General features: G+C 51.7%; 1 protein-coding gene across 3 annotated transcripts in view; it reads left to right on the top strand.

Annotated features, from left to right (window-relative positions):
- Window positions 1–6,394, top strand: part of ALDH9A1 (aldehyde dehydrogenase 9 family member A1) — a 309,783-nt gene extending 303,389 nt beyond the window's left edge. For all 3 annotated transcript variants that reach the window (XM_030205969.1, XM_030205968.1, XM_030205967.1), the window contains exon 12: window positions 6,185–6,394. In XM_030205969.1, the coding sequence (XP_030061829.1) occupies window positions 6,185–6,279 (95 nt within the window). In that variant the 3' untranslated portion in view covers window positions 6,280–6,394. The remainder of the gene's footprint in view (window positions 1–6,184) is intronic.
- The last annotated feature ends 17,151 nt before the right edge of the window (window positions 6,395–23,545 follow it).

Here is a 23,545-nt window from a genome sequence, read left to right as displayed (position 1 = left end):
AAGTGGGCTACCGACGCAGCCATGGCTCTAACATTATGAGCCATGACATGACCCTCAAGAGCCAGCCCCGCCTGGGCGTAAGTGAAGGAAATGCAATCTGCTAGCCAATTGGATATGGTGCGTTTCCCCACAGCCACTCCCCTCCTGTGGGATCAAAAGAAACAAACAATTGGGCGGACTGTCTGTTGGGCTGTGTCCGCTCCAGGTAGAAGGCCAATGCTCTCTTGCAGTCCAATGTGTGCAGCTGACGTTCAGCAGGGCAGGAATGAGGACGGGGAAAGAATGTTGGCAAGACAATTGACTGGTTCAGATGGAACTCCGACACGACCTTTGGCAAGAACTTAGGGTGAGTGCGGAGGACTACTCTGTTATGATGAAATTTGGTGTAAGGGGCCTGGGCTAACAGGGCCTGAAGCTCACTGACTCTACGAGCTGAAGTAACTGCCACCAAGAAAATGACCTTCCAGGTCAAGTACTTCAGATGGCAGGAATTCAGTGGCTCAAAAGGAGGTTTCATCAGCTGGGTGAGAACGACATTGAGATCCCATGACACTGTAGGAGGCTTGACAGGGGGCTTTGACAAAAGCAAACCTCTCATGAAGCGAACAACTAAAGGCTGTCCCGAGATCGGCTTACCTTCCACATGGTAATGGTATGCACTGATTGCACTAAGGTGAACCCTTACAGAGTTGGTCTTGAGACCGGACTCAGACAAGTGCAGAAGGTATTCAAGCAGGGTCTGTGTAGGACAAGAGCGAGGATCTAGGGCCTTGCTGTCACACCAGACGGCAAACCTCCTCCATAGAAAGAAGTAACTCCTCTTAGTGGAATCTTTCCTGGAAGCAAGCAAGATGCGGGAGACACCCTCTGACAGACCCAAAGAGGCAAAGTCTATCAACATCCAGGCCGTGAGAGCCAGGGACCGGAGGCTGGGATGCAGAAGAGCCCCTTCGTCCTGCGTGATGAGGGTCGGAAAACACTCCAATCTCCACGGTTCTTCGGAGGATAACTCCAGAAGAAGAGGGAACCAGATCTGACGCGGCCAAAAAGGAGCAATCAGAATCATGGTGCCTCGGTCTTGCTTGAGTTTCAACAAAGTCTTCCCCACCAGAGGAATGGGAGGATAAGCATACAGCAGACCCTCCCCCCAATTCAGGAGGAAGGCATCCGATGCCAGTCTGCCGTGGGCCTGAAGCCTGGAACAGAACTGAGGGACTTTGTGGTTGGCTCGAGATGCGAAGAGATCCACCAAGGGGGTGCCCCACGCTTGGAAGATCTGGCGCACCACTCGGGAGTTGAGCAACCACTCGTGAGGTTGCATAATCCTGCTCAATTTGTCGGCCAGACTGTTGTTTACGCCTGCCAGATATGTGGCTTGGAGCACCATGCCGTGACGGCGAGCCCAGAGCCACATGCTGACGGCTTCCTGACACAGGGGGCGAGATCCGGTGCCCCCCTGCTTGTTGACGTAGTACATGGCAACCTGGTTGTCTGTCTGAATTTGGATAATTTGGTGGGACAGCCGATCTCTGAAAGCCTTCAGAGCGTTCCAGATCGCTCGCAACTCCAGAAGATTGATCTGTAGATCGCGTTCCTGGAGGGACCAGCTTCCTTGGGTGTGAAGCCCATCGACATGAGCTCCCCATCCCAGGAGAGACGCATCCGTGGTCAGCACTTTTAGTGGCTGAGGAATTTGGAAAGGACGTCCCAGAGTCAAATTGGACCAAATCGTCCACCAATACAGGGATTCGAGAAAACTCGTGGACAGGTGGATCACGTTTTCTAGATCCCCAGCAGCTTGGAACCACTGGGAAGCTAGGATCCATTGAGCAGATCTCATGTGAAGGCGGGCCATGGGAGTCACATGAACTGTGGAGGCCATGTGGCCTAGCAATCTCAACATCTGCCGAGCTGTGATCTGCTGGGACGCTCGCACCCGCGAGACGAGGGACAACAAGTTGTTGGCTCTCGCCTCTGGGAGATAGGCGCGAGCCGTCCGAGAATCCAGCAGAGCTCCTATGAATTCGAGTCTCTGCGCCGGGAGAAGATGGGACTTTGGGTAATTTATCACAAACCCCAGTTGCTCCAGGAGGCGAATAGTCATCTGCATGGACTGCAGGGCTCCTGCCTCGGACGTGTTCTTCACCAGCCAATCGTCGAGATATGGGAACACGTGTACCCCCAGCCTGCGGAGTGCTGCTGCGACTACAGCCAAGCACTTTGTGAACACCCTGGGCGCAGAGGCGAGCCCAAAGGGTAGCACACAGTACTGGAAGTGACGTGTGCCCAGCTGAAATCGCAGATACTGTCTGTGAGCTGGCAGTATCGGGATGTGTGTGTAGGCATCCTTCAAGTCCAGAGAGCATAGCCAATCGTTTTCCTGAATCATGGGAACTAGGGTGCCCAGGGAAAGCATCCTGAACTTTTCTTTGACCAGATATTTGTTCAGGGCCCTTAGGTCTAGGATGGGACGCATCCCCCCTGTTTTCTTTTCCACAAGGAAGTACCTGGAATAGAATCCCAGCCCTTCTTGCCCGGATGGCACGGGCTCGACTGCATTGGCGCTGAGAAGGGCGGAGAGTTCCCCTGCAAGTACCTGCTTGTGCTGGAAGCTGTAAGACTGAGCTCCCGGTGGACAATTTGGAGGTTTTGAGGCCAAATTGAGGGTGTATCCTTGCCGGACTATTTGGAGAACCCACTGATCGGAGGTTATGAGAGGCCACCTTTGGTAAAAAGCTTTCAACCTCCCTCCGACTGGCAGGTCGCCCGGCACTGACACTTGGATGTCGGCTATGCTCTGCTGGAGCCAGTCAAAAGCTCGCCCCTTGCTTTTGCTGGGGAGCCGAGGGGCCTTGCTGAGTCGCACGCTGCTGACGAGAGCGAGCGCGCTAGGGCTTAGCCTGGGCCGCAGGCTGTCAAGAAGGAGGATTGTACCTACGCTTACCAGAAGAGAAGGGAACAGTCTTCCTTCCCCCAAAAAATCTTCTACCTGTAGAGGTAGAGGCTGAAGGCTGCCGGCGGGAGAACTTGTCGAATGCGGTGTCCCGCTGGTGGAGCTGCTCTACCACCTGTTCGACTTTCTCTCCAAAAATGTTATCCGCACGGCAAGGCGAGTCCGCAATCCGCTGCTGGATTCTATTCTCCAGGTCGGAGGCACGCAGCCATGAGAGCCTGCGCATCACCACACCTTGAGCAGCGGCCCTGGACGCAACATCAAAGGTGTCATACACCCCTCTGGCCAGGAATTTTCTGCACGCCTTCAGCTGCCTGACCACCTCCTGAAAAGGCTTGGCTTGCTCAGGGGGGAGCGCATCAACCAAGCCCGCCAACTGCCGCACATTGTTCCGCATGTGTATGCTCGTGTAGAGCTGGTAAGACTGAATTTTGGCCACGAGCATAGAAGAATGGTAGGCCTTCCTCCCAAAGGAGTCTAAGGTTCTAGAGTCCTTGCCCGGGGGCGCCGAAGCATGCTCCCTAGAACTCTTAGCCTTCTTTAGGGCCAGATCCACAACTCCAGAATCATGAGGCAACTGGGTGCGCATCAGATCTGGGTCCCCATGGATCCGGTACTGGGACTCGATCTTCTTGGGGATGTGGGGATTAGTTAAAGGTTTTGTCCAGTTCGCAAGCAATGTCTTTTTAGGACATGGTGCAAGGGAACAGTGGACGCTTCCTTAGGTGGAGAAGGATAGTCCAGGAGCTCAAACATTTCAGCCCTGGGCTCGTCCTCCACAACCACTGGGAAGGGGATGGCCGTAGACATCTCCCGGACAAAGGAAGCGAAAGACAGACTCTCAGGAGGAGAAAGCTGTCTTTCAGGAGAGGGAGTGGGATCGGAAGGAAGACCCTCAGACTCCTCGTCAGAGAAATATCTGGGGTCTTCTTCCTCTTCCCACGAGGCCTCACCCTCGGTGTCAGACACAAGTTCACGGACCTGTGTCTGCAACCGTGCCCGGCTCGACTCCGTGGAGCCACGTCCACGATGGGGGCGTCGAGAGGTAGACTCCCTCGCCCGCATCGGCGAAGCTCCCTCCGCCGACGTAGTCGGGGAGCCTTCCTGGGAGGCGACGGCAGCCGGCACCGACGCCGGAGACCTCACCTCGGGCGATGGGCCAGCCGGCGCCACTTTCGACGGTACCGGTGGCGCAAGCACCGCCGGTACCGGAGGGGTAGGGCGCAACAGCTCTCCCAGGATCTCTGGGAGAACGGCCCGGAGGCTGTCGTTCAGAGCGGCTGCAGAGAAAGGCATGGAAGTCGATGCAGGCGTCGACGTCAGAACCTGTTCCGGGCGTGGAGGCTGTTCCGGGCTGTCCAGAGTGGAGCGCATCGACACCTCCTGAACAGAGGGTGAGCGGTCCTCTCGGTGCCGATGCCTGCTGGGTGCCGACTCCCTCGGTGACCCAGAGCTCTCGGTACCGACACGGGAAGGGGACCGGTGACGATGCTTCTTCGACTTCTTGGAACGAAGCATGTCACCGGAGCTTCCCGGTACCGACGAGGAGGACGTAGAATCCAGCCGTCGCTTCCTCGGGGCCGAGGCCGAAGGAGGTCGGTCTCGGGGGGGCTGTACCGCAGGAGCCCTCAGGGTAGGGGGAGACCCACCCGAAGGCTCACCGCCACCAGCAGGGGAATGGACAGCCCTCACCTGCACTCCAGACGATGCACCACCGTCCGACGACATCAGCAGACGAGGTCCCGGTACCACCGACGTCGATGCAGCTATCCGATGTCTCGGCGCCGATGCCTCGATGCACTCGATGCACTGGCGGCCGAGGATGAAGCTCTGGACGCTGAAGACGTCGATGCACTCGATACCCCCGGTGCCGATGCCGACGAAGAGCCCGAGAACAAAACGTTCCACTGGGCCAATCTCGCTACCTGAGTCCGCCTTTGCAAAAGGGAACACAGACTACAGGCCTGAGGGCGGTGCTCGGCCCCCAGACACTGAAGACACGACGCGTGCCTGTCAGTGAGCGAGATTACCCGGGCGCACTGGGTGCACTTCTTGAAGCCGCTGGAAGGCTTCGATGTCATGGGCGGAAAAATCACGCCGGCGAAGTCAAAAGCCGAAATGGCGAAAATGAGCACCAAAAACTTTGAGGGAGAAAATCTCGACCGAGGCCGAAAAGAGGCCTACCCCGACGACGAAAGAAAACTTACCGGGGCAAAATCTGAAAATACGGGAAGGGGCAAAACGAAACCCGAGGGGGCTTCCGGAACACTTCCCGAACAGTTTTAAAGGATTTTCCGAAGAAAAAACACGTCGAAAAAGGACGCGCGAGGTCGACTTTCCGGGGCTCGACACGGCGAAAACACGACCGTACCGAGTGCGGACGAAAGAAGACTGGCCGGCTCGAGCCGGTTTCGGGCGGGAAGACGGCCACGCATGCGCGGTGCGCACAGGCGCGCGAGGGCTAGCAAAGGACTTTGCTAGTGAAGATTCCGATTGGAGGGGCTGCCGTGGACGTCACCCCATCAGTGAGAACAAGCAGCCTGCTTGTCCTCGGAGAAAACATAGTAACATAGTAGATGACGGCAGACAAAGACCTGCACGGTCCACCCAGTCTGCCCAACAACTGACACTCCTGCAATATGAACTGCAGAGAGTTTTGCCACCAACTCCTTCGGACCAGTCTCATTAAGTGGCCAATTCCACCAACTGATGTCATGTTCCTCACCAGTCTTGATTTTTCAAAATTTATCAAAGTTGTATGTGCAACTGTGTCAAAGACCTGATATGTCTACAAATGCAACATCAAGGGGATATTTCAAGCAAGTTGAAGAGAGAGGATGTTGGCAGAAAAGCTGGTGCAGTTGCAGCTGCTACAAGTTGACAACCGTTCAAAAGAGTAAATACTTTTGAATGTCAGCTTAGTCTTTATGTAGGAGAAATTGACTGTTCACCTGCATGGTAGTTCCCCAACACACACACATACACACACACTTTTTAAGAGAGCACGTGCAGGTATGAATATTGATTTCTTATTTTCGAGAATTTTTCTCCTCTTATCGGCACCTACTCCTTAAATAGAAGGCAGAGATATAGTTGTCAGAATTATCTTCAGTGCTTTCATTGGATCTTTGCAGGGATGTAACCTGTCCTATTCTCTGGTTGGGGCAGTTGTATATGTAACAAACATTGAGAGGGCAGTGTTTTTCACTCTTCCCTCCAATTGTCTTACAGGTTTTGGAAGAGAGAATGGAGAAGCTGCAATAGAGTATTACTCTCAGTTGAAGACCGTGTGTGTGGAGATGGGAGATGTGGAGTCTGTATTCTAAGCATTCCAGTATTAATCAACACCACAGTCCATGGAGAAACTCTTTTCCTAATGTTGCTGATAACCATTTCAATATGTACTTAGATGCAAGCATTATAAAATCCTGTTTCACTAAAGATTTTTGTGTTTTTATATTTATAATGCAGGGGAGGAGAGAGATGGAGAGGCGATTCTTTCCAGGCAGTCAGGATTACTTGGCTGTTAAGACGGGGCAGAATCTCTCTGATGGGTCGATGACCAGAAGCAAACGCAGGCGCTAGAGGCTGTTGGCGCCATACTAGCACCTGCGTTTGCTACCACCCCATGATCAGAGCCCCCGAGCATTTGAAACAACGTGCTCGCCGGGCTCTGAATGCAACTGGCACGCAAAACAGTGCTGTTAGCGCAATGAGCATGCAAATGCATGCTAAACCTATTCTTCCCCAATGATCAGCAACCAGTGTGCCAAACATTGGCGTGCTAACTGCGGCAAACCCTATGCCAGCTCGGAACTGGCGTTAGGGTTTGCAGACCATTGGGGAGGAATGGTGAGCCCCGTCCAGCATGCATTTGCATGCTAGCAGGAACCCTGACATGACACGGGGGCTGGAGTTCCGGTCCCTCCAACACCGGTTCAGGGGGGCTGGAGATTCAGGGGGTCCCCAACCCCCCCCCCCCCCCCCCCCGGCATCCCCTCTCATGAATGGAGCCCTGGTGGCCCAGTGAGCCTCCCTCCTCTTCCATCGGCACTGCATCGAAAATGGCAGGACTTCACACCATGTAAGGGAGTTTAGGGGCCTTGGGGACCGGGAGGGGGGGGGGGTGTTTTGACTCGTGGCCAACTGGGCCACCAGGGCTTTATTTGAGGGGACGCTAGGGGGGGGTAAGTGGCCTGGAGACCCACCAGATGTCCAGCCCACCAGAACTTGAGTTGAGGGTCCACTGGGCCTCCAGGCCCCCCCCCCCCCCCCCCCCCCCAGTGTTGCTTGGCTCGGGGTGGGGGTACTTGGGGTCTGGTGGTCCCATGGACCTCCAGCCCCTGTGTTTGACAGGTCTGGGCTTTTGACAGCCTAGACCTGTCAAGTGCGGGAGGATTGTGCTGGAGCGCATGCTCGGGCACAATCCTCCACTTCTACCCTATGATCAGAGAGAATAGCATGCTTAAATTTGCATGCTATTATCTCTGATCATAGGGGCGGTAAAGCCCCGTGATGTTCCAGCTCTATTTTTAGAGCGCTGTTTGGAACAGCGCAGGGCTTTTGATCATCTGCCCATGATTCAGGGGATCTCTAGCCTGGACAAGACACAGCCTTCCTCCTCCCATCTAAATATCGTGTACAACCCCATAAAACTGTCCTGCTTCAGCTCTGACTTCCTTGCCGCTGTTTTTTTTTTGTTTGTTGTTTTAAGTAAGTGGGGAAAGCATGCAGAACATGGCTCAGGCAACTTGTCCACCAAACTAAAGGACTTACATCGGCTGTATATCAGTAAAAATCTAAACCCACACAAGCCAATGCTGAAATGTATTATAAGGTCATAAAAACAGTGATAAAGAAAATAAATTCAACATTGAACCAGAGCAGTCCAAAATCCAAGGTTATAAAACTCATTAAATCTCAACATGTTTTAGTAGAGGTGCTTGCCTCAAGGGCTTGTAGCTAGTAAACAAAACCTGGACTGTCGCTTGGATATAAACCAATGAGAGCTTCCAGTTGTGTTCTTTGTTGATTAGTACTCTTATCTACACCATATGACCATAGGTCACTTCAACCTAGCTGAAGAAATGTTACCAACAGCTCAAAAGTGTTTGAGAGATATTGCAGGCACCTGCACTGAAAAATGGTGGGCATTTAATGAAGATTTTATGACAACTGGTTCACTCCATGCTGAAGTTAATTTCTTCATGGAATTCTTTTCAACCCCTCTGTCATAGGTGCCAGCTTTGTGGGTGCCTGAGCACCCCCCAGTATTTTCCCCTGTAAGTCTGTAGATCTGTGGCTGCAAGCTCAATACTGCAGAGCTACAGGAAGGAAGTGCCTATGTATTCTTGCTACTGCTCCCGCTGCCTCCTTCCTCCCAACTTCTGCAACCTCTCCAATAGACTGCTGGGGAGGAGGGAGTTTCTTTCCCCATTGGCAGCTGCTAGGCTACAGCAAGTGCAACAGACAGACATTGACAAAAAGGAACAGATTCAGATAACTTTATTGGCATGACAATTGTATCTATATTGCCAAAGTAATACCTATAGCAGTTAAGGTAAAAAAGACAGGTACTGGGTGAGGAATAAAAGGGACAAGGAAGGGGTGAAGGGAATAGAAAGGGGTCACTGATTAGGGGGAGACAATGCTATTATAAAATGCTGAAATGGAACTGTAAAGGGAAGCGAGGGTGGGTGATGGGGACGGACTGATAATGGAGCTGTGGGGGAGGAGTAGAAACAGGATACGACGGTGAGAGGAACTTAGAGAGAACATGGGCTGTGTTGGAGAAGGTTGCTAGCAGAAGGAGACATGATCTGGGAGAGAGAAAGAAGAGCAGGCAGGGCACACTAACTGCAGCAGGAGCTAGAAGAGATGGAGTATCTGGTAGCAGAGTTGCCAACTCTATAGTTTTTACACGGAATTGGGCGGCTCTTTTAAAGTAGCCATGGGCAATTTTCACAGTCACTGGTTGTTGTTTTTTTTTTTTTTATCTATGCTGGTTGGTGTGTCTCCCCCCCCCCCCCCCCCCCCCCCCCAAAATAAAAAAAGCTAGTGTCTTTTTTGGGCCCTTTTTTACCCATCCTCACTTCGAGGGGGAAGCCCCCTCCCATGCTCCTCATGTAGCTGTTTTGGGTGTCAGGCTATTTTTGGGCTATTTTTGGTCATGAATTGGGCTGAGGACTTTTCAGACATCTGGCAACTCTTGCTGGTAGGGACTGGGAAAAGAGCAGCTCAGGGAAGGGGGGAGGGTCATGGTGGGAAGAACAGACGTGAAGGTGAGACAAAGGTGAGAAGTGAAGGAGAGAGTAAGACTAGAAGAAAGTGAAGAGAGAAGCTGTAGAGAGTAACCATGGAGATACAAATATATATGGAAGAAAGATAAATAATGATGACATGGGTGGAAGGCTGGAAAAGAATAAGAGAAACCCAAGATCAAGAAGAGACAGAGGACTGAAATTGAATTAGACTCAAAGGTTAGAAAATTGTTTAAGTTTTTAATAAAGTTTTCTGTGCTAGCTGGGCTGCATCAAAGCAATAGCTATATGTTGCCCTTCTCCAGCCCTGGAAAATTCATATGTTGTTTTAATGGAAGGACATGGGGAAGCAGAAGTGGATTGTGCCAGTATTTGATGCCAATATGAAAAATATATTTCAAATGGCTTCTCTTTGGCAGCTCTGAAATGCAGAGACCTATGATTGAGACTCACAAAAATAAGTCATTCCCTTGTTACATCTTATGGGAGATGGTGGTGTTGGACTAAGTGGACTTATGTTGCATTGTCCCCAAAGAAATAGTATGGCAGCAGCAGGAAGTCGTTACATGAGAGATGGGTGCAGTTTGGAAGGGGTTAAGGGGTGCACTGTTTTCCAACTATATGTTTATTGGTTTGGTTTCCCGCTTGGCTCAACTTCTAAGCCCTGGCTTTCTATTCTCACTGCCAGCACTTCTCTGCTATAGGCTAGCTTTTGGGGTATGTGACCTGTATGGCTGTGCAGGGCACCATGAATGAGGTACTGATATAGTGGTGTGTCTTCTCCATATCCTTCCACATCATGTATGCCAGGGAAAGGTGGGGGGGGGGGGGGGGCTGGGCAGAGAATGGTGGAGAAAGAAGGGGATGTTTGATAAAAGGAGAGAATAAGAGGGATGTTATGCTGGTGTTAGCATTAATAAAAAAAGGGGGCATTGTGCCAAACTGATGTAGCCAGATGAGATTTTGTTTTTTTTTTTTTGGGGGGGGGCAGACTTAACATGAGGGGGCACTAGGCATTTAGGTGTGAGCAGGGCTTAGTGTACTAAATAATGCCTTAAGAGTATTAAATAATGCCTTAGAGTGCACTTGATGATGACTTTAGAAGTAAACACTCTGCCCAACGCTCTCCTGCAGCAACATAACCCCCCCCCCCCCCCCAATACTTATGGAAACTTTGGAAACACATTTATATAGTGACATCCCATAATTAACTTTGCTATTATAGTAGACAAGTCTGGCTAGCATATCAACACACATCACAGTACCCTGCAAAATAATTACTACATGGTACATATCCTTCAACTTGCTTTATAACAAGTATAAACATCTTATTAAGCTGTATTAATAAAAGAGGTAAATACCTTTGAAATAGCAGTTTCAATACGTAGCCTAAGAAATCTAATATAAAAAAATACCAACTTCTAACACTGCACACTGGACTATCAAGCTGTTGATTTAAACATATTTTTTGCATCCACAGAAACCCTCATAGCTCCTCCTCTAAGAATGGATGCAAAGCAGAAAAAGTGCATTTTCCCAGGAATACACTATACAAATAAAAGTTGATTTGGTGTAATCTCAATAAAGCAACAGCAAGACAAGGAGACACATTCTGTACAACACAAACTCAGACAAAAAAAAAAAACCAGCAAAGTTTGACAGGAGAATTGTTTGGCAAAGTTCACGCTAGATACTTTTCTATTGAGCAGGTTTACATTTAGAACTCTGCACGGTGCTTTAGACAGACTGTACTGTACTGTTCACACTGCCAAAGGCACAAAAACCACACAGTAATACCTTGGACCTGCATTTGATCAGATAATCAATTGACTCCTGACGTAGTCCTTTCGCCGAAACACGGTCCGTGTCTGGTCGTTTGCATGTTTCAATAAAGAATCATCTGCCATTCATCGTCCACTTTGCTGGATTTTTTTTGTCTGAGTAATCTCAGTAAAAACATAGACCCTCTCCACTCCCAATCATATTGCGAAGTACCTGTAACACAAAGCCTACAAAAATCACTCAGGACCTATAGAGCTAATCTACTTTACCATAACACCACTAACTTACAGAAATAACACAACAAGGACCCTACCTAGGAAAATGCACCACAGTAAATATTGCAGTCAGACCTAGAACATCAATATGCCTATTAGGAAAATAAACAAACTGAATAATTACAGATTTTAAACTGAATAATTACAGATGCTTAAATAGAAACTCCATGCAGACAGAGTACCTGGCTTTGGTCACTGAACACAAATAGACCCTTCCATATCATCAAGCTGATCAATCCATAGACTGGTGGGTTGTGTCCATCTACCAGCAGGTGGAGATAGAGAGCAAACTTTTGCCTCCCTATATGTGGTCATGTGCTGCCGGAAACTCCCCAGTATGTTCTCTATCTCAGCAGGTGGTGGTCACACACAGCAGCAGCTCTGGCTAGGCCTCCAAGCCTAATCCTTAGGTTTTGTTGAGGCCTGGGGTTGAGGGCTCTTTTGAGCAAGTGCAAACCTGGTGGTGCCAGGTCCCTCCTTTTCTCCCCCCTCCCGCTGGCTCCGTTTAAAAAAAAAAAAAAAAAAAATTTTTTTAAACGTCTTTAAAGGCGTTTAATTCGACGTTTCTTTAAACGTTCATTGCAGCTACTCACTGGGACACCAGTTCGTTACAGCTCGGAGCGGCAAGCAGGTAATTTTACCTTTTTATAGCGGGCAGGGGGTTCCCCGATTCTTCTCCTCGTGGCAATGGCGTCGGAGGGCGAGGGCGCAAAGGGTCGCTCCCCGGATCGCTGGAGCGCTTCTAGAGGGGATGCGGGGGTTTTACAACCTGATTCGCCCTTGATGGGTGATAGTTTAGTGACCGATGAATGTCCCGGTCGTTCCTCCGGCGTGGCGGTTTTTTCCCGCCATAAACGCCCATCCCCCGCTCCTCGCCTCCGCCATCTTGGCCGGCCACGCGGCTCGGACGGCTTCTTCGGGGCCGCCCTTGAGGTTGGAGACATTAATGCCATGAACGCCCTTAATTTGGGCGACGGCACAAAGCGGCTAAAGTTAAGCGCCGTTCTTCCCGCGCGGCTCCTTCACGGAGTTTCGCGCCGGACGCCATTTTGGATGCGCAGCATGTCTCTCCCCCGCTATTGCGAGCGCCGGTTGAGAGTGCGTCTAGGGCTGTTGCCCAGGCTGCGGAAGTGCACAGTCTGGGGGGTTTCTCCCCCGAGTTTGTTTTGCTGCTGCATCAGGCTTTCCTCAAGCAAAACGCTGCCCCTGCTCCCTCTTCTGATAAAGAGGTTGAGGTTCCCAGAGGTAAACGCCCTCGGGTTGATTTCCAGGCCTTGGAGGACTTTTGTCTCCTCCGATGTAGATGAGGGCAGCGTGTCTGAGGTCTCCCAACGATCCTTTGCGGATTCCTTGGAGGAGATAGATCCCCGCTCGGATGGAGCGGATGACCCCTCTGCAGCGCGGCTTTTTAGCCCAGAGGATTTGCCCAACCTGTTGTTACAGGCCATGGACACTTTGAAGATTTCCTCTCCGGAGGACGTCTCTCCCTCAGCCCCTGTTGGCTCTGCCATTATGCTGGGGACGAAGCGCCCGCCTAGAACCTTCCACGTGCATGATGCCATGCACACCTTAATTGCGGCTCAATGGGATGTCCCGGAAACGAGCCTTAAAGTGGCTAGGGCTATGTCCCGCCTCTATCCTTTGGCTGTGAGTGAACGTGAGGCCTATCTGTGGCCTACCGTGGATTCTTTAATCACTGCGGTGACTAAGAAAACGGCGTTGCCGGTGGAAGGTGGCACGGCCCTAAAGGACGCCCAAGACAGAAGATTGGAGGCGGCCTTAAGGTCGTCCTTTGAGGCAGCTGCTTTAAGTTTGCAGGCCTCAGTTTGCGGCTCCTATGTGGCCAGGGCGTGCCGGACTATGGTGCAGCGGGCTTCCCCCTCGGATCATTCCTTGAGGGCTGATTGGCCGGCCCTGGAATCGGGCTTAGCCTATTTGGCAGACTTGCTGTATGATGTCTGGAGAGCCTCAGCTAAAGGCATGGCTCAGACAGTCTCTGCGCGGCGGTGGCTTTGGCTGAAACATTGGTCTGCTGACCACGCCTCTAAATCCCGCCTGGCTAGATTGCCTTTTAAAGGCAAGCTGCTCTTTGGGGTCGAGCTGGACAAAATCGTGACCGATCTCGGCACGTCTAAGGGCAAGAAATTACCAGAGGTCAGGGCTCGGGTTAGTACTCGTCCCGATACCTCCAGAGGACGGTTGCAGGAAGCCCATCGGTACCGCCCGGGCAAGTCGGGTTCCTCTGCCCCCTCTTCCTTCAAGAGGAATTTCTCCCCCAAGCAGCATTCCTTTCGCAGAGACCGCCGTCCCGGAGGTGCTCCCTCCGGTCCTCCCCCAGGGTCTCGTACCCAATGACGGGGCCTTGGTCCACGCCCCAGTGCAGATTGGAGGACGGCTGTCCTCGTTTCTGGGCGAGTGGACCACTATAACTTCAGACGCGTGGGTGCTGGAAGTCATCAGAGACGGCTACAAGCTAGAGTTCTGCCAACCCTTAAGAGACGGGTTTGTACTCTCTCCCTGCAAGTCTCCGGTCAAGCTGTGGTAGTGCAGCAGACCTTGGACAACCTGATCCGCCTGGGTGCGGTCGTTCCGGTGCCAAAAAATCAGATTGGCAAGGGACGTTACTCCATTTACTTTGTGGTTCCAAAGAAAGGAGGTTCTGTCCGGCCTATCCTCGACCTCAAAGGGGTCAATCGGGCCTGGAAAGTGAGGCACTTTCGCATGGAGACTCTCCGCTCTGTTATAGCGGCAGTGAAGGCAGGAGAGTTCTTGGCTTCCTTGGACATCAAGGAAGCGTACCTGCATATTCCCATCTGGCCTCCTCTCCAACGCTTTCTGCGTTTTACAGTCCTGAGACGACACTTCCAGTTCAGAGCCCTCCCTTTCGGGTTGGCTACTGCTCCGCGGACCTTTTCCAAAGTAATGGGGGTCATAGCGGCCTTCCTGCTACAGGAAGGAGTACAAGTCCATCCTTATCTGGACGACTGGTTGATCCGAGCCCCCTCTTATGCAGAGTGCGGCAAAGCTATGGACCGGGTAGTTGCTCTTTTGAGCTCCCTGGGATGGATCATCAACTGGAAGAAGAGCCAGCTGCGCCCGACTCAGTCCCTGGTGTATCTGGGAGTTCGATTCGACACCCAAGTGGGCAGAGTGTTCCTGCCAGACAATCGGATTGTCAAGCTTCAGGCTCAGGTGGACTAGTTCCTAGTAGCCTCTCCTATTCGGGCTTGGGACTACGTGCAGCTGTTGGGCTCTATGACGGCCACGATGGAAGTAGTGCCCTGGGCCAGGGCTCATATGAGACCACTACAGCTATCTCTGCTGCTGCGCTGGACTCCGATGTCGGAGGATTATGCTGTGCGCCTTCCCGTGGATCCAGCAGTGCGCAAGGCGCTGAGCTGGTGGACGCAGACAGACAAGTTGTCTGCAGGATTGCCTCTGGTGACCCCGGAGTGGATTGTCGTCACGACAGACGCCTCTTTGATGGGCTGGGGAGCCCACTGCTTGGGAAGGACAGCGCAGGGGCTCTAGTCTCCTGCAGAGGCAAGTGGTCTATCAACCTCCTGGAACTCAGAGCCATTCGGTTGGTGTTATTGGAGTTCATCCCGGTACTGGTGTTGAAGCCTGTACGGGTCCTGTCGGACAATGCCACGGCTGTGGCCTATATCAACCGCCAGGGAGGTACCAAGAGCGCCCCTCTAGCCAGGAGGCTATGAGTCTTTGCCAGTGGGCGGAAGCGAACCTGGAGCAGCTTTCAGCGGCCCACATTGCCGGAGTCATGAATGTCAAGGCGGACTTTCTCAGTCGCCATACCTTGGAGCCCGGAGAGTGGCAACTATCTGCTCAGGCGTTCTTGGACATCACGAAGCGCTGGGGCCAGCCGAGCCTAGATCTGATGGCGTCATCGGCCAATGGCCAAGTGCCGCGCTTTTTCAGCAGAGGACGGGACCCTCGATCCCTGGGAGTAGATGCTCTTCTCCAACAGTGGCCGACACAAGAGCTCCTCTATGTGTTCCCGCCCTGGCCCATGTTGGGCAGGGTGCTAGACCGGGTGGCAAAGCATCCCGGCAGGGTAATCCTGGTGGGTCCGGATTGGCCCAGACGTCCCTGGTATGCGGACTTGTTCAGGCTCTCAGTCGACGATCCTCTGCGGCTGTCAGTGGAGCAGGGCCTGTTACATCAGGGTCCCGTGGTGATGGAGTATCCCTCTCCCTTTGGTCTTACGGCCTGGCTATTGAGCGGCAGCGTCTGAGGAAGAAGGGCTTCTCAGACAAGGTCATCGCCACTATGCTGAGAGCGAGGAAGCGCTCTACTTCTACTGCTTACGCCAGGGTTTGGCGTATCTTTGCAGCATGGTGTGAAGCAGGCTCACTTTCTCCCTTCACTGCTCCAATTTCTTCAGTGTTGGCGTTCCTGCAAGAAGGTCGGGAGAAAGGCCTGTCGCTCAGTTCCCTTACAGTCCAGGTAGCGGCTCTGGCTTGCTTTAGGGGCCGCCTGAAGGGTGCTTCCCTGGCTTCGCAGCCAGATGTGGTGCGCTTTCTCAGGGGAGTTAATCACCTGCGCCCTCCTCTGCACTCAGTGGTGCCTGCGTGGAATCTCAACCTGGTGCTAAGAGCATTGCAGAAGCCGCCTTTGGAACCCTTGTCGAGGGCATCTCTGAAAGACCTGACGTTGAAAGCAGTCTTTTTGGTGGCTATCACTTCAGCCAGAAGAGTTTCCGAGCTCCAGGCGCTCTCATGTCGAGAGCCTTTTCTGCAGTTCACTGAGGCAGGAGTGACTATTCGCACAGTGCCTGCCTTCCTGCCCAAGATTGGTTCTCGCTTCCATGTGAATCAGCAGCTCTGTCTCCCTTCCTTTCGTAGGGAGGACTACCCAGAGGAGTACTCCGCTCTTGAATATCTGGATGTGAGACGAGTCATCATCAGATACTTGGAAGTGACCAATGATTTCCGGAAATCGGATCATCTGTTTGTCCTGTTTGCAGGTCCTCGTAAGGGTCTGCAGGCTGCTAAGCCTACAGTGGCAAGATGGGTCAAGGAAGCCATTGCAGCGGCTTATGTGGCCGCGGGGAAGGTGCCGCCTATCCAGCTGAAGGCTCACTCCACGAGAGCTCAGGCGGCCTCGATGGCAGAGGCCGGATCCGTCTCCTTGGAAGAGATATGCAAGGCGGCAACGTGGGCTTCGGCTCATACATTCTCCAAGCATTACCGTTTGACTGTGGCTGCACGGGCGGAGGCCCGGTTTGGAGCTTCAGTGTTGAGGTCAGGGATTTCTATGTCCCGCCCTGGGTGAGTACTGCTTCGGTACATCCCACCAGTCTATGGATTGATCAGCTTGATGATATGGAAGGTAAAATTATGTATAATCATACCTGATAATTTTCTTTCCATTAATCATAGCTGATCAATCCATAGCCCCTCCCAGATATCTGTACTGTTTATATTCTGGTTGAATTTTAGGTTCAAGTTTAGCCTTCAGTTACTTCAGGAGGACTTCGTGTTCAAGTTCTTCTTTCACTTGGATTCTTCAAGAGTTGAGACGAGTTTGTGTTACAGTGAGCTGCTGCATTCCTCTCCCCTCCGTTTTACGGGGCTGGATTGAGACATAAATTCTGCCGGCACTCCCTCCCGCTTCGTGCGGCTGTAGGGCAGCTTTGTACCCCTCCCACTTCGGCGGTGTTAGGGTCAGTCAGCTCCTCCCGCGGTTGCGGTTGCAGGATAAGCCAGATCCCCCCGCATCGGCGGGTGTGGTGTCCCTCCCCCGCTCCGCGGGGATGAGCTGGACGGATTCCCCTCCCCACTTGTGTGGGGATGAGCTGGGTTAATTCCCCTCCCCCGTTTCGGCGGTGGTGAGCTGGGCAGAGTGTCCCTTCGTGGGTGTAATTCTCTAAGTGCTGAGTCCTGCGGATGGAGCTTTGATATCGACATACTGAGGAGTTTCCGGCAGCACATGACCACATATAGGGAGGCAAAAGTTTGCTCTCTATCTCCACCTGCTGGTAGATGGACACAACCCACCAGTCTATGGATTGATCAGCTATGATTAATGGAAAGAAAATTATCAGGTATGATTATACATAATTTTACCTTGCTAGGTACAGAATCAGTAAGGACAAAGTTAAAACATGAATACATAGAGAAAAATTAATTATAAACTTTAAGAAGCCACACTCTGCAGGCAGTGCAACATGAGAAAAAGAGAAGTAGAAACGTCATTCTGCAAAATTGTTAAAACTAGTCTTTTTACCACCACCCCAAAACAATTATGTATCAGCCACAATATCTTGAAGTGATAAAAGGCTAGGAATGCTACGTATATGAGAAAGGTAATTTCTTTTTTATTTACTTACCAAAGTACAGATATATAAAGGTACAGATATAATTAATAGTTTCTCATGGGAGAATGGGCTTTGCTATACAAAGGTATTATCTGAACCCGTCTCTCCAAAGTAATGATCTGGTTCAGCTGTTTATATACTTTTATGTTAAATAATGCTTCACATTACTTTAGCACTTACCTTCCTCAGAGATCATTCTGTTCTCACCATCTATATTCCCTTAATTTGCTGATCCACATTCTCATGTTTGTTTGTTTCCTCCATTCCCAGGCCTGTTTGCCTGTAAGGGTATCATAATAGATCATAAATTCCAGAGTCATGCAGGCTCATCAATCTCTGATAGATTCCAGAGTCACACAGGCTTATCAATCCTTTCCTTTTGACCCTTTCCATAGTGCATGACTGTGCTCATAATTCTACATCTCCCCCCTTGAAGGCCTTGAAAGTAAGGTCTTCACTTGTGTTGAACCCCTGCTACATGTCAGGTTCTCAGGTTCAGAGCCCGCGGGGCCGGGCTCTGGAGCAAACGTGAGCCCTTGGGCTGCTGACGAGGAGCGACAGCAGCAGGCAAAACCCACCAACCAACACTGGGTAAGCACACCGGCAGGGACTGCAGGCACTGCCCAGCGAACCGGAACACATGGACTGGAATCCCCCGGACTGGAGGACACAGGACTGGAACACACTGGACTGGAGCACACCAGACTGGAACACCCTGGACTGGTCCCCCGGACTGGAGGACACAGGACTGGAGCACACTGGACTGGTCCAACAGCTTCACCTGTACTTAGCTACTAAGCCCCCCCAAGAGTTGAGCTCCTGGGTTCGAGTAGCCGACAGGACTTACTGGATACCGGATGACATAGGGACCAGGACTGGAAACAGAAGTGCTCCTAACCCTAAACTGATCTACGTGCTCCCAAGCCCTAAACCAGCAGGAGTGTTCCTAACAGTAAACTGACAAAAGGACTTCCTAAGCCCTATACTAAACAGGAGCTCCTAATCCCTGCTCAAGAAAGGGACTTCCTAAGCCCTAGATTAACAGAGCAGGGAACTAAACACAAAGCTAACACAGGTGCTACTAAGCACCAAGCTACAAGCAGAGCTTTACACTAATAAGCTAAACACAAAACTAACAAGCTACCTAAGCACTGCTCTAGCAAGCTAGATACAACTAACAAGGTGCTTCCCAAGCACTACTCTGGCAAGCAACCAGAAGAGCTCCTAGCACTAAAAGGGAAGACAGGGGAGCCACAAGGAAAAAGAAGGGAAGCTAAAACATAAGCCAAAAGTGATTCTAAATCACCAAACACCAACAGCAAAGACTGCAATGCTCCCAATAGCACAATCCCAGAAGTACTTCTAATAGCAAACTCAGCAGTGTTCCTAACAACACCAAACCCTGAAGTACTTCTATCAACAACAGAGCTTCCAAAGCCCTACACACAGCAATGCTTCCAAAACCAAGAGGGAAAAGCAGGGGGACCAAACACACAAACACCAGTGCACACTGCACTAACACTAACCTGGACCTTAGCAAAAGCAAGCAGGGAAACTAGACACAGAGTCAGAAGTGCACACTGCACCACCCTACCTACAGCAAACACCACTGTTGCAAAGGCCCTGAAGGAAACAAGACCACTTCCTTATCAAGGCCCTCCCTGATGATGTCACACTCCCTAGACCTAGGCAAAAGCACACAGAGCCAGAGAGAAACTAAGACAGAGACAGACACAGAGACAAGCAGAAGCCAGCACAGCCACTGACTCCCAGAAACAGGGTAAGTCTGAGGGTGGTCACGGCCACAGACGTAACAGTACCCCCTCCTCAAGACCCCCCTCTCGGTCTCCCTGAGGAGTTCAGGTGTCCAGGGGTAACTATGGTGAAACCTCCTGATGGGTCTCAAAAGCCAGACATAGATCACTGGACTGGAAGTCACCAAGAAGTTCAAAACTGGCAGACAAAAGTAGAACCTGTGACCAGGAGGCTCCTTCGAATCACCACGGGGCAACCTCAGGAACATGGATGCATCAAGAGGAACAAAATTCAAAAGTAACCCTTCCCAGAGGGAACCCACAATGTCCTGGACCTCTTGGCAACTCCGTGTAATGGCAAGAGCAAGGCTGAAGCCACTACCCCAGCTGACATCAGAAGCTGGGCTGGGGCCCAAAGTGGCATCCCAGTCTTGACCGGAACTAGAAGTCTGAACAGAAGCAGATCTGGAACTGAAACCTGGGTTGGCATCCAAAACTGAGCCGGGATTTGGACCCGGACTGGAATCAACCCCTTGATTGTAACTGGAACTGCAACTCGATCCAGACTCAGCATCTTGACTGGAACCCCAACTCAGTCCAGACTCAGCATCTTGACTGGAACCGCAACTCGATCCAGACTCAGCATCTTGCCTGGAACTCCAACTCGATCCAGACTCAGCATCTTGACCGGAACTGCAACTCGATCCAGACTCAGCATCTTGACTGGAACTCCAACTCGACCCAGACTCAGCCTCTTGACTGGAACTGCAACTCGATCCAGACTCAGCATCTTGCCTGGAACTCCAACTCGATCGACTCAGCATCTTGCCTGGAACACCAACTCGATCCAGACTCAGCATCTTGCCTGGAACTGCAACTCGATCCAGACTCAGCATCATGCCTGGAACTCCAACTCGATCCAGACTCAGCATCTTGACTGGAACCACAACTCGATCCAGACTCAGCATCTTGACTGGAACCGCAACTCGATCCAGACTCAGCATCTTGACTGGAACACCAACTCGGTCCAGAATCAGCATCTTGCCTGGAACTGCAACTCGATCCAGGCTCAGCATCTTGCCTGGAACTGCAACTCGGTCCAGACTCAGCATCATGCCTGGAACTCCAACTCGATCCAGACTCAGCATCTTGACTGGAACCACAACTCGATCCAGACTCAGCATCTTGACTGGAACCGCAACTCGATCCAGACTCAGCATCTTGACTGGAACACCAACTCGGTCCAGAATCAGCATCTTGCCTGGAACTGCAACTCGATCCAGGCTCAGCATCTTGCCTGGAACTGCAACTCGGTCCAGACTCAGCATCTTGACTGGAACCGCAACTCGATCCAGACTCAGCCTCTTGACTGGAACTCCAACTCGATCCAGACTCAGCATCTTGCCTGGAACTCCAACTCGATCCAGGCTCAGCATCTTGACTGGAACTACAACTCGATCCAGACTCAGCATCTTGACTGGAACCCCAACTCGATCCAGACTCAGCATCTTGACTGGAACACCAACTCGATCCAGACTCAGCATCTTGACTGGAACACCAACTCGATCCAGACTCAGCATCTTGACTGGAACCGCAACTCGATCCAGACTCAGCATCTTGACTGGAACTGCAACTCGATCCAGACTCAGCATCTTGACTGGAACTCCAACTCGATCCAGACTCAGCATCTTGACTGGAACACCAACTCGATCCAGACTCAGCATCTTGACTGGAACTCCAACTCGATCCAGACTCAGCATCTTGACTGGAACTGCAACTTGATCCAGACTCAGCATCTTGACTGGAACACCAACTCGATCCAGACTCAGCATCTTGACTGGAACCGCAACTCGATCCAGACTCAGCCTCTTGACTGGAACTGCAACTCGATCCAGACTCAGCATCTTGACTGGAACTGCAACTCGATCCAGACTCAGCATCTTGACTGGAACTGCAACTCGACCCAGACTCAGCATCTTGACTGGAACTCCAACTCGATCCAGACTCAGCATCTTGACTGGAACTACAACTCGATCCAGACTCAGCATCTTGCCTGGAACTGCAACTCGATCCAGACTCAGCATCTTGCCTGGAACTGCAACTCGGTCCAGACTCAGCATCTTGCCTGGAACTGCAACTCGATCCAGACTCAGCATCTTGACTGGAACTCCAACTCGACCGAGACTCAGCATCTTGACTGGAACTGCAACTCGATCCAGACTCAGCATCTTGACTGGAACTGCAACTCGATCCCGACTCAGCATCTTGACTGTCACTGCTGCAACTCGCTCCGGACTCAGCATCTGGGCTGGAACTCAAAACAGACTCAGGCACTGGGCTGGAACTCAGTGTGGACTCAGAAGCTTGGCAGACAAAGCCTTTCAGGCTGGACTCAGAAGTTTGTCGGGAAAAATCAGGAAGCCACCTTCTTTCAGCTTGGGCTTCAGGAGTATCCTGCAGGGTTGGCTCCGAGAGGAGTTGGAAGCGGTAAAAGAACAGCTTGGTAAAGGGATCAATAGCAGAAACTGGGTTTTCTTCGAACCCAAGCCAGGCGACACGCTTCCTCTCTGCTGCAGCTTCAGGGGTATCCTTCAAGGCTGGATCAGACAAAAGGGCAACCCGGTACTCCTGGAGCGTCATAAACGGATCCAGCTCAAAAATGGGGTTGGAACTGGGATCCACACTGGTACTAGGAGACTCCGTAGACAGCGCCACTTGAACTGGACGCAGAGACTTGGCTTGACGTGCTGCTTGGACTGGAATCGGAGACTCGGTCAGAAGCACCCCTCGGACTGGACTCAGAGGCTTGAGTGGAAGCGCCACTTGAACTGGAGTCGGCGACTCGGTTAGGAGCTTCCCTTGGACTAGGCTCCGAGGCTTGGCTGAACGCGCTGCTCGGACTGGATTCAGAGGCTTGTCTGGACGCTCTGCTTGAATGGGACTGGACCCCTGCTGGGCCCAGAGCGTGGAATTCCCAAGACGTCTTCTCTCAGCGACAGCTTCCGGAGTATCCCACAAAGCTGGATTCAGGACAAGGCTGCGGCGATACTCTGAGAGCGTGATGAAAGGGTCCATATCTGAAACTGGGCTTTCAGTGATTCCAAGCCACCGGACACGTTTTCTCTCAGCTACCGCTTCAGGGGTCTTCTTCAAAACAGGATGAGACAACAGTTTCCCACGATACTGACGAAGAGTCATAGAAGGATCAAGCACAATGACGGAGCTGGACCCCAGCTGGGTCGGCTGGGTGGGGGTTCTTGCCGGGCTCATGGCCTTTGCAATCTGTCAGGTTCTCAGGTTCAGAGCCCGCGGGGCCGGGCTCTGGAGCAAACGTGAGCCCTTGGGCTGCTGACGAGGAGCGACAGCAGCAGGCAAAACCCACCAACCAACACTGGGTAAGCACACCGGCAGGGACTGCAGGCACTGCCCAGCGAACCGGAACACATGGACTGGAATCCCCCGGACTGGAGGACACAGGACTGGAACACACTGGACTGGAGCACACCAGACTGGAACACCCTGGACTGGTCCCCCGGACTGGAGGACACAGGACTGGAACACGGGACTGGAGCACACTGGACTGGTCCAACAGCTTCACCTGTACTTAGCTACTAAGCCCCCCAAGAGTTGAGCTCCTGGGTTCGAGTAGCCGACAGGACTTACTGGATACCGGATGACATAGGGACCAGGACTGGAAACAGAAGTGCTCCTAACCCTAAACTGATCTACGTGCTCCCAAGCCCTAAACCAGCAGGAGTGTTCCTAACAGTAAACTGACAAAAGGACTTCCTAAGCCCTATACTAAACAGGAGCTCCTAATCCCTGCTCAAGAAAGGGACTTCCTAAGCCCTAGACTAACAGAGCAGGGAACTAAACACAAAGCTAACACAGGTGCTACTAAGCACCAAGCTACAAGCAGAGCTTTACACTAATAAGCTAAACACAAAACTAACAAGCTACCTAAGCACTGCTCTAGCAAGCTAGATACAACTAACAAGGTGCTTCCCAAGCACTACTCTGGCAAGCAACCAGAAGAGCTCCTAGCACTAAAAGGGAAGACAGGGGAGCCACAAGGAAAAAGAAGGGAAGCTAACACATAAGCCAAAAGTGATTCTAAATCACCAAACACCAACAGCAAAGACTGCAATGCTCCCAATAGCACAATCCCAGAAGTACTTCTAACA

Source organism: Microcaecilia unicolor, chromosome 6, assembly GCF_901765095.1.
Source record: "Microcaecilia unicolor chromosome 6, aMicUni1.1, whole genome shotgun sequence".
NCBI classification, from domain to species: domain Eukaryota; kingdom Metazoa; phylum Chordata; class Amphibia; order Gymnophiona; family Siphonopidae; genus Microcaecilia; species Microcaecilia unicolor.
Note: the sequence above shows the minus strand (reverse complement) of the source record. Positions and strands in the feature narration are given on the sequence as shown.